Source organism: Dunckerocampus dactyliophorus, chromosome 14 (genome assembly GCF_027744805.1).
Source record: "Dunckerocampus dactyliophorus isolate RoL2022-P2 chromosome 14, RoL_Ddac_1.1, whole genome shotgun sequence".
Lineage (NCBI taxonomy): Eukaryota > Metazoa > Chordata > Actinopteri > Syngnathiformes > Syngnathidae > Dunckerocampus > Dunckerocampus dactyliophorus.
This window is the reverse complement of record NC_072832.1, coordinates 1960646-1977899: the sequence shown is the minus strand read 5'-3', so window position 1 is coordinate 1977899 and position 17254 is coordinate 1960646. Positions and strand designations below refer to the sequence as shown.

At 41.2% G+C, this 17254-nt stretch overlaps 1 protein-coding gene across 2 annotated transcripts; it reads right to left on the bottom strand.

Moving 5' to 3' along the window:
* Nucleotides 1-896: 896 nt before the first annotated feature.
* ubac2 (UBA domain containing 2) lies at nucleotides 897-16310 on the bottom strand. 2 transcript variants are annotated; one of them, XR_008573744.1, is made up of 11 exons: nucleotides 16162-16310; nucleotides 15713-15837; nucleotides 15154-15273; nucleotides 13918-14024; nucleotides 13713-13836; nucleotides 13589-13636; nucleotides 13387-13495; nucleotides 13135-13277; nucleotides 12921-13064; nucleotides 2266-11341; nucleotides 897-1409 (listed from the first exon to the last, which is right to left on the bottom strand). XR_008573744.1 is itself a non-coding variant. In XM_054799453.1 (10 exons), the coding sequence occupies exons 1-10, from the start codon at nucleotides 16190-16192 to the stop codon at nucleotides 11234-11236; spliced, it is 1059 nt and encodes a 352-aa protein (XP_054655428.1). In that variant the 5' UTR covers nucleotides 16193-16310; the 3' UTR covers nucleotides 1972-11233. The 2 variants fall into 2 exon arrangements, 1 of the variants encoding a protein (XP_054655428.1); XM_054799453.1 differs by lacking the exon at nucleotides 897-1409 and having other exon boundaries at nucleotides 1972-11341.
* Between the last annotated feature and the right edge of the window lie 944 nt (nucleotides 16311-17254).

Genomic DNA, 17254 nt, shown 5'->3' with positions numbered 1-17254 from the left:
AGGTTTTAGCAAGTCGTTGAGTCGTGTGTGTCTGTAGCTTTAATGCAAATGAGCTGTGACTGTCCGAGCCGAGTGTGAGGCTCCAAAAGATAATAATGGTAGTCAGGTTTCAAAGCTTGTCTAGTTTAGGGTGATGTACCTTCTTTTTCATTCTTCAGGCTGTTGAAATAAATGATGATTTTTAAACTTTTATTTTGCTTATTTCATCGGGGAGGTAAATCACGGGTGTCCAAAGTGCGTCCCGGGGGCCATTTGCAAACCGCGGCTTATTTTTTTATTGGCCCACGACACATTGTAAAAAGTTAATTTAACAAGAAAACTAAAAAAAAAAAATAAAATAAAACAACAAGAACAGCAAAAATGGAAACATCAGCAGTAATTTTATATGAATAACGTCTTGGTGTAAAAATATTATCTTGTACATTTAAGATTTTTTTCTCGTGAATGTACTACTTTTTTTTCTCTGAAATGTACAACTTTATTTTCGGAAGTTTACAACTTTTTTGTAAATTTACAACTTTATTCATGGAAATTTCTGACTTTTTTCTCATAAACGTACAACCTTTTTCTCTGAGTGTGTTCATTGGTGGCTTTGTAGAAGGAACTAAAAAGTTGCACTAAATACCAGGCGACGACGAGGGAGCATTAAGGCCACATTGAAAATAAAAAATAATATACATTTCAAGAATAAAGTGGTCAATTTGCGAAAATAAAGTTTTAAATATATGAGAACAAAAGTTGTCAATTTACGACTTTTTTTGTAAATTTACAACTTTATTCTTTTGAATTTAGGATTTAAAAAAACAAATAAAGCTGTAAATTTACAAATTTATTCTCGTAAATTGACAACTTTTTTTTTGTAAATTTACAACTTTATTCTTTTAAATCTACAACTTTTTCTTCCCATAAATATACATCTTTATTCTCACAAATTTATGACTTTATTCTGGAAATCTCAATTTTCAATGTGACCCGAATTCTCCATCGTAGTCGCTCGGTATATGGTGCAACTATTTTCTTTTTTTCCACAAAACCACCACTGAACACACTGAAACTTCCATCGAGCATCGCTTTGGCGTGCAAAGCTCCAATGGAAAGGCAGGCACACGCACAGCCTTTTTGCTGCAGTTATTCCTGCTATTCTTCAGATTACATTGAGAAAGTTAGACTGTCAATCAACCGATATCACTACCGTGTGGGACAGAAATAATATCAACCTGCGTGCGTTGCTATGGACAACCAAGTGACCGCTCTATGTAGCGTGCGGCCACACACACACGCACACACACACACACACAGTACCAGCTTTTCTCCCAGCAACATCATCACTCTCTTTCCCACCCTGGTCTCCATGGAGACGAGCTTCCATCGCTGGCAGCAGGTTCCTGACCGTTGTGAATCAGCAGCGACTAAAAAGGAGGGGCGGTGGTGATGAGGGAGGTAGGGAAGGGAGGAGGATTGTCTTTGTATTTAAACATGACTGGGAAAAAAGACACACATTGGGCTGTGTGTGCTATCTTTGTTTCTACACGATGAGCGGATGAAAAGGTTCAAAAGGATGCGACGTTTACATGAAAACAGCTTTATGGCAATGCCATTTTCTGAAATAACGTGCAAAGTCATCGATTTATTGGATTGGGTGATAAAGAATGAATTCTGGCATATTCCACCTAGAATCTTCATGTGCTATATAGAGCATGTCCTTTTGTTTGACGTGATTCAAAAACGCAGAAGGATTCTATGCAAAAAGTAACGCATGCGTTGAATATGTATGCTTAAAAACAGCATTTGTATTATTATTATTATTGAGCATACATAGAAAACCACTATGGAAATGTGGTATATTATTTCAAATTAAAGTTACAATAAGATTTAATTCTATATTCATTAATTGTATTATTTTTCCTAAAATAATCATTTTTTAAATGTATTTGTATTTTATTTGAAATAATAAGTCAAATTGCTGTTGAAATAATTACATCCAATTGTATATTTCTTTATTTATTTCATTATAAAGCTGAAAAGAAATGTAAACATTAAAAAAGAAATAACACATTGACGCATTTTCACTGTATTACTGTAATCTAACCCAAAGGTCCCTGAAGGCGGATCCTGTCCAGATCCGGACCCAGCGGTTCCAGACCTCAACTATTGCCTAAATTCCTAAAAAAAATAGTGATGTGCAGCTGAGGTGTCACTTGCAACTGAGCCCAATGCCCTCTGGTAGTTTTGTATTACTAAAATAGCTTAAAAGAGCGTACTTACAAGCATCATGTACAGTAAACGAGGTGAATTATCCAGAAGGCTGAATAAATAAGCGCCATTGCCAAATGACTTCCCGAGGCAGGACACAAATGTCGGGCAGAGTTTTAAACGGGCTGTAATGGATCTGCTGCGAGTCGGCGGGTCAGCGGAAGAGAAAAGCCTCCTCAGCTTATCACCCTCGCTTTAACTGTGCAGCGCGAAAGCATCACATGAACACACACAGGAGCACACATGCATAAAAATAAACACGGCCACGCATCCAAACGCTGCCGTAAAGCGTGTGTCCAGTTACTGCAGGAAATGAAACTCACTCAAAGGTCACTGACAGATTCTTCAGATGGGGGTGGGCGGGGCTGTTCGGGGTCAGGCTGAGGTTTAATGGCTGGCCGGGGGGTGTCGAGGGGGTGTCCTGGTTCCATTCTTGTCAACAGACGGACAGCATGTTTGATTTTTACTGGGGGAGCGTCTGCTCTGTGTCAGAGTGCAAAGGACGGCATTGGAATGGTGACAAGTTGCTTCCCTTTGAGTGCTCGACAGCGGAGACAACGAATGACCTTTCATTTCCGTGTGCCTTCAAAACACACTGGAATGCGCCACGTGTCCTCAGAAATGCACAAAATCAAATGGTCACGGTCGGAACGTTTTGACTTTGGTGTTGTTTAGCAACCTGTGCGGCGGGGAACACGGCTTACTTTGGTACTTTAACGATGCTAACGTATGGAAAATGTTTACTATTTTGGCCTCACGTGAACCCAAATTTTTGGTAGCCCTAAAATTTTGCTGCACAGAATAGTGTGGCTTCATGTGTATTTGCGTGTACCTAATATTTTGGCCCCAGCGGTACCTAAATGTACCTAATCTTTTGGCCATAACCTAACACTTGGGCATGTGCGTATTGTTTTGGCTGCAAGTGTAACTAATATTTTGACCGCACCAAATAGTATCTTCATGTCAACCTAATATTTTGGGGTGTACCAAATTTTTTGGGTGTCATGTGAACCTAATATTTCGGGTTTACCTGATCTTTTGGTTGCTAGTGTACCTAATATCTTGGCATCAAGTGTACCTGCTATTTTGGGCATACAAGATCTTTTGGCTTCACCCGTACCTAATATTTTGGGTGCACCTAACCTTCTGCCTTCTAGTGTACCTAATATTTTGGCAGCAAGTGTACCAAATATTTTGGGTTTACGCAGTTTTTTGGCTGCTGGAGTCCCTAATATTTTGTCCGCTAGTGTACTTAAAGTCTTAACATGAAGTAACATTTTGGCTTCATGTTACCTGAATACTTTGTAACATCATGATGCAATATTTCTACTATTTCAGTGACGCATGGCAGTGTAACTGAGTCACACTGTCAATAAAGTTAGATTTGAAATGAATGAATGGTGGTCCCCCTTTTCAAGAAGGGTGACCGGAGGGTGTGTTCCAACTATGGGGGCATCACACTCCTCAGCCTCCCTGGGAAAGTCTTGGAGAGAAGGGTACGACCGTAAGTCCAACCTTGGCTACAGGAGGTGCAATGTGGTTTTCGTGCCCCTCGTGGAACACTGGACCAGCTCTACACCCTTGCAAGGGTGCTGGAGGGTACTTGGGAGTTTGCCCAACCGGTCTACATGTGCTTTGTGGACTTGGAAAAGGCAATTTGACCGTGTCCCTCGCGGTGTCTTGCGGGGGGCGCTCTGGGAGATCGGTCCTTGCACAACCGCAGCAGAACCTGGTTGGCATTGCCAGCAGTAAGTCCAGCCTGTTTCCGGTGAACGTTGGCCTCCGCCAAGGCTGCCCATTCTGTTCAGAATTTTCATGGACAGAATTTCTAGGCGCAGCCAAGGTGTCGAGAGGGTCCAGTTCAAGGGCGTTAGAATCTCGTCTCTGCTATTCACAGACAATGTGGTCCTGATGGTCTCATCAGGCTGTGACCTTCAGCGTTTACTGAGGAGGTTTGCAGCTGAATGTGAAACTTCTGGGATGAGACTCAGCACCTCCAAATCCGAGGTCATGGTTCTCAGTCGGAAAAAGGTGGATTGCTCCCTTCGGGTTGGGAACGAGGTCTTGCCCCATGTGGAGGAGTTCAAGTATCTGGGGTCTTGTTCACAAGTGAGGGAAGGTTGGAGTGTGAGGTTGACAGGCGGATCTGTGCAGCGTCTACAGTAATGCGGTCGCTGTACCGGACCGCCGTGGTGAACCGGAAGGCAAACTCTCAATTTACCAGGCATGCCCAGCTGGGAGAAAGACCCAGGGCAGACCTAGAACACACTAGAGGGATTGTGTCTCACAGTTGACCTAGGAACGCCTTGGTGTCCTCCCGATGGAACTGGTAGAGGTGGTCGGGGACCAGGAAGTCTGGACTTCCCTACTGAGACTGCTGCCCCTCGCGACCCGGAGGACAATGGATGGATGGATGGATCATATTAAATAATAATAATAAAAGTTTTGATTTTCCCAAAAAACAATTAGAGCATCAACAAGCTTTTATGTTTGGCGTGGCATGAAAAAAAAACAAGCGGAGCAAAAGCCGCAATTCCTGAAGTGAACCCAGCCAAGCCCTAATGATTAAAGACGACCGCAAGCAAGGCATGCAGACCACTAAAATGTGATGTAAACATTCCTCTATGCTCTTTCGTGGGGCATGTGCGTGCACAGACGTACTGGGGAGGAACGTGTCGCCACTAGTTATGTACAACGTTATTAGCATATCAGTGGGAGGCGTTTTTTGCATTCTTGCCTTACGTAAGTATGGCTTTGTTGACTTAGAGAGTAAATGTGACATTTTTGTCATACTTAAGATGATCTCCAATATGAATAGGAGCTTCTCTATTGTGGCTCCTAATGTTACTTCCATGTTCAGGCAATCAGCACACGCACACACACACACACACACACACACAGGATGAGAGCAGGATGGAAGGCTCTCACATACGGCGTTGCCATGGCAACCCTACAAAACGGCACACACTCACCATGGCAACAAGGCCGGCCGGGGAATATTAGCGGGCGTCTGGGCCGCGAGAGTGAGGCATACATGCACATGTTGTTTTGGAAACACGTTTGCTAGTACAGTCTGCTGTTTACATGTGGGGAAATTCCAACATCATTACAGTACAGTGCATGTCACGAGCTGTCATTCATTCCATGCACCTTGCAAGGTCCCTGCAGGTCATATTTGCAACTTTAAGGTGACACTTAGTCACAAGAGTTAAGGTGGAACTGGCCAGGTGAGGATGATCTGTGCTACATATCACACACAACAGGGGTGTCCAAAGAGCGGTCCCGGGCACATATGCGGCCCACAGCTGTTTTTTATTGGCCCGTGGCACATTCTACAAATAGAATTTAAACAGTAAAATACAAAAAAACAGCAAACATTGAAAAATCAGCAATTTTATACAAATAAAGTCAAAATATTAAGAGAAAAAAGTTGTAATCGAATGAGAAACATTTTCAGAGAATAATGTAATATTATAATGAAAACAGATGTTATTTGTTTAAAGCCGGAATATTATCAGAAACAATTGTAATGTAAATGTATTACGAGAATAAAAGTCATGTATTACGAGAAGATAGTTTACAAGAAAAAATTTGAAATAGCTGTGGAAAAAAACAGCAGGAAAAAAATGAAGTTTTTTTTTTACAAGAATAAAGTCCAAATATTAAAAGAAAAAAGTTGTATTCTAACAAGAAAAAAAAGTCATAATTTTATGACAATAAGCCTGTAATAATATGAGGGAAAATAATGTCATTTTAGGAGCATAGCATTGAAATATTAAAGAAAACGATGAACCGCACAGCTCCCACGTTTGTAGCCGACCAACGGACAACTGGCAGCACTGCGGGGGTGCATTTTAAGATTTGTAGCGAAGCCTGGGAAGCAGTTTATTTCCACCTTTGTTATGTCATGAAATCCCCGCTACCCCAAAAGTGATAGGTTTTTCACACATCCACAGGCCCTCGGGACACATTACTGTTAGAACGTCTCTAAAAAGTCACTTGCGCCTCGTAGGTGACCTTTAAATCACACGTGATGCGTGGCGCTGACGAGTCACACAGACAGCGCTTGTTACCATTAGCGCTTGAATATTAAAAGGTGATAACAGCGATTAGGCTCGATAACGACACCTCAAGGAGACATTTCACAAAAGAGGTTGGTCTGCTGTGTATTTCTTTTCTTTCATCGTTGTGTTTAATTAAAAGGCGAGGTGCAAAAGATGCACATTATCATCATCACTTAGCTCAGCTGCTTTGTTTTTGTCTTGTTGCTATTAAAAAGCGACACTAACTGACTCGCTTTGGACGTTAAGATGCAAAAGCCAGCATTAGCTTTATTGTAATGACCATAAACGATACAAGAGGAAAATAGGCCATTTAGTACGATCTACCGAACAAACACCATTTCTAACCCTTCCATGTGTCCAATATTTAAAAAGGTTAAAAATAGTCTATGTAAATCTATATAAAACATACATCATATTGTTGAAGCTCGGTGATGGGAGACTATCAGGAGCAGGTGGGCGTGGCACACAGTAAACTCAGCACGCTGACTCAATGCCGCCATCTAGTGGTGAGAATAGAAACCACACCTTCAATTCAATAGCTTCACATTGTAATGAAGAATTCTTCCTTTACAAAAATAATAATGCTCGGTTTGGTATAAGATGATTGTTACTGTGATTACATGTTTTGTTAATGTAGTCAATTCAGCCACTGTAGCGGCACATTCTAGAAATATGATTTAGCAAGGAAACTTAAAAAAACCACAACAAAAACGGAAAAGTCAGCAGTAATTTCACATAAAGCCAAACTGTTAAGAGAAAAAAGCTTCAATCTAACGAGAAAAAAGTTGTATTTTCACAAGAATGAGGAAAAATAATGTCATTTTAGTAGCAATCAGTTGAAAAATAAATTTCAAAAAAGAATGAAGTGGTAATTTTTGGAAAATTAGGCTGAGGAAAAAGTTTTAATACTACGGGAATAAAGTCTAAATATTATAGTCATAATACTACGAGAGGAAAATGCACAAAAAGAAAATGGAAACATTTGTACGGTTATTTTAAAAAGCAGCAGCAGAAATGGAAAAAAACAGCAGAAATTTTACGAGAATAAAGTCAAACTATTAAGAGGAAAAAAGTCGCAATTTTACGGGAATAAACTTGCAATATTGTGGGGAAAAAGACTAGCATAGAGTTGAAATATTAAAGAAAAAAGAAATTCAAAAAAAAAAAGATGTTTATAATAAGAAAAAAAAGTTGTCATTTTTTGAAAATTAAATTGGGGGAAAAGTTATCATATCACAAGAATAAAGTCAAAATATTGAGACAAAAAAGTCATATTCTTACAAGAAAAAAAGGCACAATTACGGTAATAAACATGCAATATTATGAGGAAAAAGATATTTTAGTACCATAAAGTTGAAATATTAAACAAAAAAAGCTTTAAAAAAATGTAATATGAGAAAAAAATTAAAATAAAATTAAAATTGGGGAAAAAAATGTAAATATTAAAAGAATAAGAAATTATATAAATACGTATATAAATATTACAGGAATAAAGTCATACTTATGTGAAGAAGATTTACAAGAGGAAAGTTGAAATAGTTGGAAAATATTTTATTTAATTTTAATTTATTATTTTTATTCATTTTCCAGTTTCCTCCCACATGTCCGGAAATGTGCACATTCCACATGAGGTTAATTGGAGACTCTAAATTGTCCATAGGTATGAATGTGAGTGTGAGTGGTTGTTTGTCTATATGTGCCCTGCCATTGGCTGGACACCAGTCCAGGGTGTAGCCCACCTTTCGTCCAAGGTCAGCTGGGATAGGTTCCAGCATACCCACGCGACCCTAATGAGAATAAGCGGCATAGAAAGTGGATGGATATTTTACAAAAACAACAACAGAAATGGAAAGGACAGCTGTAATTTTACGAAACCTTCCCAGGAGTGGCCGGCCAACCAAAATGACCCCAAGAGCGCAGTGACGACTCATCTGAGAGGCCACAAAAGACCCCACAACAACATCCAAAGAACTGCAGCCCTCAGTTAAGGTCAGTTTTCATGACTCCACCATAAGAAAGACACTGGGCAAAAACCACTGCTGAACAAAAACAACATTAAGGCGCGTCTCAATTTTGCCAGAAAACATCTTGATGATCCCCAACACCTTTGGGAAAATACTCTGTGGTCTGACGAGACAAAAGTTGAACTTTTTGGAAGGTGTGTGTCCCATTACATATGGCGTAAAAGTAACGTCGCATTTCAGAAAAAGAACATCATACTAAGAGTAAAATATGGTGGTGGTAGTGTGATGGCCTGGGGCTGTTTTGCTGCTTCATGACCTGGAAGACTTGCTGTGATAAATGGAAGCATGAATTCTGCTGAAGGAGAATGTCCGGCCATCTGTTGGTGACCTCCAGCTGAAAGCAACTTGGGTTCTGCAGCAGGACAATGATCCAAAACACACCAGCAATGGCTGAAGAGAAACAAAATCAAGACTTTGGACTTTGAGATGCTGTGGCATGACCTTAAAAAGGCGCTTCATGCTGGAAAAGCCTCCAATGTGACTGAATGACAACAATTCTGCAAAGATGAGTGGGCCAAAATTCCTCCCCAGCGCTGTAAGAGACTCATTGCAAGTTATCACAAACGCTTGATTGTTGTTGCTGCTAAGGGGGGCCCAACCACTTATTAGCTTTAAGGGGCAATTACTTTTCCACACAGGGACATGTAGATTTGGATTTTTTTTCTCCCTTCATAGTAAAACGTTTCATTTAAAAACTACATTTTGTGTTCAGTTGTTTTGTCACTAATATTTAAATTTGTTAGATGATCTGAAACATTTAAGTGTGACAAACATGCAAAATAATAAGAATTCAGGAACAGAGCAAACCCTTTTTCACACCACTGTACTGTATATACGCTAAGCTCTTAGAATGTCTACATGTGTTGCTTTACAAAACATCAAAGTGGCAAAGTTGCATCCTTTCATTTCTCACTGCGCGGCCCACGCTGGAAAACGTTTGGACACCCCTGGACTACATCACTCCAGTGTACTTGAACTACCAATTTCAATCAGCCCAACAAACAGAACGTGTGTGCTCCACAGTGAAAGTGTGCTGAGCAAACCTCAGCAAGTCAGCAAGTTGATTTATTTCACACAGCAAATGGTTTGTTCCAGTGTGCCACGATAGTGAATCCATGCGACACGTCCCTTATCACACACTGTTAGCCCACTCTGACAACAAACCAGAGTGCTCACATATTAGCATTCCGCACAAAACTGGTACCTGTCACTAACAACAATACATGACGGACTGTTGTACATCATTATCACCGTATATAAACACGCTGCACTGTAGTATGTGCTATGCTTGGGCACAGCCACTGTTGGTATTTATTGCATAATAAATTAAACATTTACAACGTTTTAGGCTTCAGATGTGTGGCTGCACAGGCAGACTACAGTAAATAAATAAATCTTTGAGATTTACACTCACTGGCCACAGGATTAGGTACACCAGTGGAAGAGCTGCCTTTACAAAAGGAGGAAGGATCAGCAGTTTGATCTACCTCTGCATGTGCTTTAAAGTGTTGCTACTCAGCTGTTAGAACTCATCGGCGTCAAAAGTGCAGTACGCGTTCCTTTCGACTTTCTCATGCACTCCAACTCATTAAAAAAAAACTGTTTTAATTTGCAGTTTATGTGGATGAATGCTCATAAGTAGAGCATTTACGCTATTAAGTAGGGGTGTCACGAGACACCCAACTCACAAGACGAGACGGTGCACGAGATCAGGTCCACAAGACGAGATTTTAACATTAATTTTAAGAAATATACAATGGAAAAAAATAGGACTGGACAAACTTTTTTTATTTAACCGAGTCACAAAGCAATACAGGTACGTTTTGAAATGTTTATTGTCCCACAAATTGACACTAAAAAATATTAATGTCAACATTTTTTGAGGCCAAACACCACTAATGTTATAACAATATATAATAACAATAATAATAATATCATAATGCGATATTTCCTTTCGTATGTCATCTTTCACTCTCTAAGGTTTGTGACATTTTATAACAGGCAATTTGTACTGTCTGTCAAACGTTTGCAGCATTTCTTGAAATCTTTTTCCCCTCCTAATTTCTACTACGTTAACTTGCAATGCTCCTCAAGAGGCTCCGCTCTTTTGCTCTGTGTGTATACCAGGGGGCGGCTGGTATACACACAGGCGAGAGAGAAGGAAAATAGACAGGGACTGGCCCAATTATTGATTTCTTTTTTATTTATCTTGTGACTTTATTTGGAATGGGTTTTTTGGAATGGTTTTTCTTTTTCCTCAACGACAAATCTTGTCACGTTTTAATCTGGCGACACCCCCACTATTTAGCCCAGGTGTACCTAATGTTGTGACCGGTCCTCTGCTTCAGTTACACTTTCCGACTTGAGACACACAAATGTTAAACAAGAAACCTGCATTAGCATGAAGGTCATAAAAAGGTCATGAGCTTCATAGTTTTTGATTCCAAAATGAAAGGTTCTGGACTGTTCAACCACCAAACAAAGTTAAAAATAAGCAAGGGGCTCTTCAATCCAGTGTGAATGAATGAATGAATACTGTATAAAAATATATGGAGTATCTGTTGTGTGATGCTTTGCATATGTTATGAGGGTGTCTGGTTACACTGCAGTGGAAAGTAGAAATGATCAACACCTGTGGGGTTTTTGTTGTTGTTGAAAGTTATATCTGCCCTCCCCCCGTCCCACACTGTGCTCCAAACCTTCGTGGGTCTGAACTGTTCCGTCTTGAGGCGCCATCAGCAGCACGCTGCCTCATATTTACCTGTACGGGAAATATTCGCCTTTGCCACCACGCCACTTCTGCTTTTCCGCTGTCAGCTGTGCAGCTTTAGTTTGCATCTATTCCTGCTCTCAGCCCCAACTTCTCCCTCTCGCTCTCTCTCTCTCTCTCTCTCAGTGTTGCAGGAGGAAATTGGTGGCCATGTTGATGTCGTTGTTCGACGCTCTGAGGGCCTCCAGGGCGTCCATCCTGGAGAAGCCCATTTCTACCAGCCTTGCGACCTGCGCACACAAACCTTTAAGTGCCACTTCTCATGATATATGCTCTTTAGCACCACCTAGTCACGCTGTACAAGGAGTACTTAACCTCACGTTCAAACACACATTTTTCAAAAATATGAACTCTCTGTTAATAAAAGCGCTAATGCTTGGTTTTGATTTGTAGTAAACCAACAGTTGGTGTGTTACTGTGTTGTAGTTTGTACAGAGTGGTGAAGATCCGCACTGCATCTGCTCTGCATCCTCTAGAGCTGTTTCTAATGCAGCGCTCCACTCATGAAGCCACATAAGTAGGGCTGTCAATCCATGAAAATATTTCATGATGATTCACTGCATTTTGTCCATAGCTAACTCCAAATGAATCACATTTAATCGCAGGTTTTGATCTATAATAAGTAGGGATGTCATCTCTGTGTGGTAAACAATTCGACTACATCAAATTTTATCTCACGGGATATCAATTTTGGAAATATGAGTCATTATTGTATTAAAAAATAATGTGCGGTTAGAAATCAACTCCCCCAGCTTTTGAATGTTTAATGCAAGTGGCGATTTGTCACTTTGTTTGACGGTCCTTGAATGCACCTTCTCCCGTTCTGACACGCTGCACAGATCAATACTTTATTCACCTCCAAGAGAAATTCACACAGATGACTGCTATACTGTATTTTCCCCCTTTTTCTTTCACCTCATATTTGTGTGCTAATGTGCATATTTGTGGTACACAGACCCTCTGAAAAACAAGTCCTGGCTGGTGCTGATGGATGGTGGGTCTGTATTCATTTCGTGCTTTTAATTTGATGTTGTTCCTGTCATAGTTTTACACAACACATAATAAATACGATCAATTAGATCGCTATAATGTACGAATGTTTTATTAACGTGTTGATGACTAGCTAGTGCTAGCACTGCTTTTACCCAAATTTCAGCTCGTAGTTCCAAGCATAAAATCAGCCCAGAGACAGCTCACTTCCAAAAAAAACACTCGTTGGTTGGGACTTTCATATGCCAAGGTACCACTGTATAAATGGCAAAAAATAAATACCGGCAGTGCTTCAGTACCTTCCCGCATCTCTCTGGCAAGTCACCGCCGCCGCCGTCCGTGACGATTCCAATCACAGCGACAGTAGATACAAATAACTTTGGTCTTGATGTGAGAGCCATCTTCCAGGGCTTTGAAGCTACATTTACCAATCAAAACGCCCCTTTATTTCTCCATTTCTGCTCAATATCTGCTCCCACTTGTAGCTCCAAGGTGACCGATGCTTCCTCAAACTACGGCTTCGGCCGAGAGTAAACGGGGTGTGCGCACGTTAATCGTGCATTAAAAAAAGTGCCATTAAACTTCCATTAACGCGTTAACTTTGACAGCCATACCAATCAAATTATTGGCAACAGCTCTGTTTGATACAGAACACGTCCAGACCACTGTGCACTCCTACTACAGCCGCAATAATAAACATATTGTTCCACAAATACCCCTCTGACGGCGTCGGTCAACACCGAGCATTTTGTGGTTGGACTCTTGTATTGTGCCACGTTCCATCCTGTATTGTATGTGCAGCTGAACAATGAGACCCACCTGTTCCTCTGCAACAGAGTTGTCCAACGGTGGCGCCTGGGCGGAGGGGTGCATTTGAGCCTGTGGGCCGGGCTGGGCAGGGGGACGGTTCTGTCCTCTTCGCCTCAGGGTGGGAAACAACCTGGTCCACTGGAGCAACCCGGCCTACAGAGACAAATGGAAACCCACACATTGGCACGCGTGATGGTGTGTGCATTGTCGGTGTGTAATCGACCTGTGGCGTGTGTCTGGCGCTCAGGCGGGCCTCGTTGAACTGGGCCAGCAGCAGCTGTTGATCCAGTTGGTCCATCCTCTGTTGCCTCTGGATGTCCAGTGTGGCGCCCATCCCCAGAGGAGCCTCACTGGTCGGTGGTGAGCCTTGGAGGGAAAATAACACCTCGTGACCCGCTTGCATATCAACCCACAGTACACCAATGTGGTTTCGGAGCATCTTTTCCTGAAGATTTGGTCACATGATCGAACTCACTGGAAAAGATGGGCTCCAGGAGGTAGCGTGCGACAAAACACAACCAGGCGGGCACAAAGAGAAGCTTCTGCACCCAGAGAATGTTGGCGTGGTACAAACCACCTGAGATCTGAGGGATTCACGGATGGGGGCGGGAAGGCGGGAAAATGACCTAATAACTCTCAGCCAATGACATTAGATGAGGACGGGTCACGTGACTCACCAGTCCGCTGAGTGCGAGGAGCCACATGAAGGGGCTGGAGGTCAACAGCTACGACATGGAGGAAGACACTTGAGCATACAAAGTGTGTGAGTGTGTGTGTGTGGGGGGTGTAGTAAAAGCGCACCTGCAGCCCGACTATGTAGACCAGGGTCTTGTTGGTGATGCTGATGTGGCCCAGCACCCGGGTGACTGGCACCTTGGGGATGGACCAGTGAAAAGGCACAAAGAGGGAGAAGACTGGGGCCAGCCTGTGGAAGGTAAGAGTCAACTAGCATTTGCTGGGGTTTTTTTGTAGATATGAATGACAAGATCTTTGTAATGTGACTCACAGTCCTGCAGGCAGCTCCTCCACCTCGTAGTCAAAGAGAAAGCAGACAGCCTGAGCCAACAGGAAGTCCAGCAGTGCCGAGAGACACCAGGTGCCTAACATGAAAGACTGGCAGGACAACAACGGGGATAATCAGCCACATTGGCACGTTTCTGAAGTAAACACTCATTGGGACACTTTACTAAGCACACGTGTATGCAGCTAATAACGGCTGACACGAAAGTGGACGTCGGGTTACCAGAGTTCTGTTCCTAGACTGCGATGCAAGTCGGCTTTAGTGGTATACACCTCAGGGCTGCCCAAACTTTTTCCATCGAGTGCCGCATACTCAGCGTGGTGATATTGGTGAAAAAGCCTACTATTAGTGTGAACTTACACTTTTTTTAAATGTTTATGTTTGCTTTTTTATTTTACAAATATTTCAACATGTACATGTTCTTTTTCCTTGTAATGTTCTGACTTTATTCACATCATATTTTGACTTCAGTGTTGTAATATCAGAACTTTTTCGTAAACAGATTTTCCAGAAATTGCAACTGTATTTTTTTGGTTTTGTTTCTGATATGACAACTTTAGAAAATAACATCTTATTTCTTTAATATTTCAACTTTAATTTGACTGAATTATAATTTATTACGTAATTACTTATTTGATTAATTATGTTGCTATTATTATTATTATTGTTTTTACCTCATGATGTTACAACTTTATTCATATTACTCATGAAATAAAAAGCTGCTTTTAAAATGTTCTTGTTTCATTGTATTCTTAGAATGCGCCACCGGCCAATAAAAAAAAAAAAGTTGCGGACTACAAACGGCCCCCGGGCCGCACTTTGGACACCCCTGGTATACCTAAACCAAATCGCTGGCTGCCTGGTCTTCAGACTGCTCAGAATCTGCACCCATGTTGCTCTGTTGCTCATCAAGATACGGCTGAAATCTGTATGGTCTGATGCCAGATGCTCCCTCAAACACTTAAAAAAAAAAAGTCTTCAATTACCGAAGAACAGTCTGAGATGTCAGAAAATCTTTCCTTTTCCTCGCTGTTCATTTATCTATGACGCCAGTATGACAAAAATGTTTTATTAAGTGAGTACTTTCATTTTGTTATTGTTTTTGCAAACTTTTTTTCCCTGGTGTCATGAGCACTTTGAAGTCACCCACACTGTACACACAACACATGAAACACATACATAAAGGTACATAATACAGCAATAACAAGGTGCGGTACTTACAGCAAACTTCCTGGAGCCAAACCTCCTCTCAAAGATTCTGAAGTTGTAGATAAGCAGGCCGCTGCAGAAGGAGTCTTTCACATCGAGACACACCAGCCTGCCACACAACAGCCTCCACGCCTACAGCGTGAGGGTGTCACAACCAAAACAATGAGATCTACACGGTTAATACACATTCTCCAATGATACATTTGGGCATTTTCAGTATTAGTTTTCAAGCTTTTCCAGCATTTTATGGTCTATAATATAAAATGAGGGCAACAAAAATGACAGCGTAAAAAACAATACGTTTAAGGATCTGTCATCGCTACAAGATCACAGCATTTATTAAATGTCCAATCAGATTGCTCGGATGCCATTGCTGTACTGATCCCTGCCACTAGAGGGCATCTTTGAACGGTTCTACAGCACCGTATACGGGGAAGGATATGCTTTAAAATAACACTAACCAGCTTTGTAGCAATCGACTCACTTACTTATCTGACATATAAGCTCTGCACTGACATTTCTGGGCATTCATTCACAAATTTGGGGGAAGAGAAGTGGATTGGAAGCATACTTGTTGCTGTTGGCTGACAGCCTGCAGGTTGTACTCAAACATGTGTTGGTACTGTGGAAGGAGGCTGAGCATCACTGTCAGCCCACTGAGCACCAGCAGGAGGCCTTTGGACAGAGGAGCCTTGTCTGCAAACATAAACCATAATGGCATAAACACATAAAAAGCAGAAGAACAGCGAGGAAGTTCTAAACAACGGTCTCAGAGAGTTCTGAAGCAAAACATCTACATTTCATGTTTCATGCGTACAGTTTCGATATTTTCCACAATTACACCGTAGCTAGCTTAACAAATGTGATAATATGTTAGATGTAGGTTGTTAATTAACTAAAATCCTATTTAGTTCACTACCCTCTGCCCCATAAAAATGAATGACAAGCGATGCTAATCTACTTAGCTAAGCTAGCTTGTAGCCTCTGACAGAAGCAAGTCATCAAGCCGGGAATACTCACACAAGCCCCGGGAACCGGTGGTGGTAAACATGGCGTCAAGTAGCTTTATAACACAAGGGACATTTGAAAACTAAAAACAAAAAAGCGAAACGAAGTTGTCCAAGCGATCCATGTTGGGACGAGTAGTGAAGAACAGGAAGACAAGACGACTAGACTACGGACAGCCGATTGGTCCAAAAGTCCTTTGAGCTACTAGTTTGTTGTACCTGCACTACTTGGCCACTAGATGGCAGTAAATCACAGTGTTAAAAGACTTCCAAAATTGAATTACCAGACGGATTTATTTTGATTCAACATGTAGACTTATCGTACATTAATTTATGGTAAATACTAACAGACTTAAAAATTATGTAAGCTTAACATAATGATAATGTTATAATCATCATAAAATTAATTAATTATAGTATGATATTATTAATTATATTATGTTAATAGTTAATTAATTTAATAATTTAATAATACAATAATAATAATAATAATAATAACAAAAATTATTGCAGAGACGTAGGATTCAAATTATTCGAGCATGGATTATAATGGCTAATGGGAGTTTTAAATGCATTGTATGTATTGATGATATCTACCTGTAGGTTGTGGTCAAAATGCTTTGAAAGACACGTTAGCATACATGTAATACAAATGTCCACAAAGTTTTATCACTGTGAGACAAATTGTCACTGACTTGTAGACTATTAGTTGCTATACGTCCCAAAGACATTTTGCTCAATGGCGGCCATGTTTTCCAACCATGTGCTCGTCTGCCCTCGAAAAGCGCGTGCCAAATTCCACGGTGATTTGGCAAAAAAAAAACAACTAACGTTATAGTGGATGTGTGGTAGAGCGAATTGAGCGGTGAGAAATTTCAAGTCCAACTTTGTGCTTTATTGTCACAACAATAAGAGCACAGGCAACACCGCCGGGGCGCATGTTTTGGCAGATCGTCACCCTCTTGTGTGCAGCGGTGCAGGAGTAGGCAGCTTCCACAAAGAGGCGGTGCGTGGTGCCAGGCACACGTCATAGATTGTCAAGGTCCGGCATCCGTGCAAGATGGAGGCCCTGCTGAAATCAAACAGTCCTTCATGTGTGAGTCTGG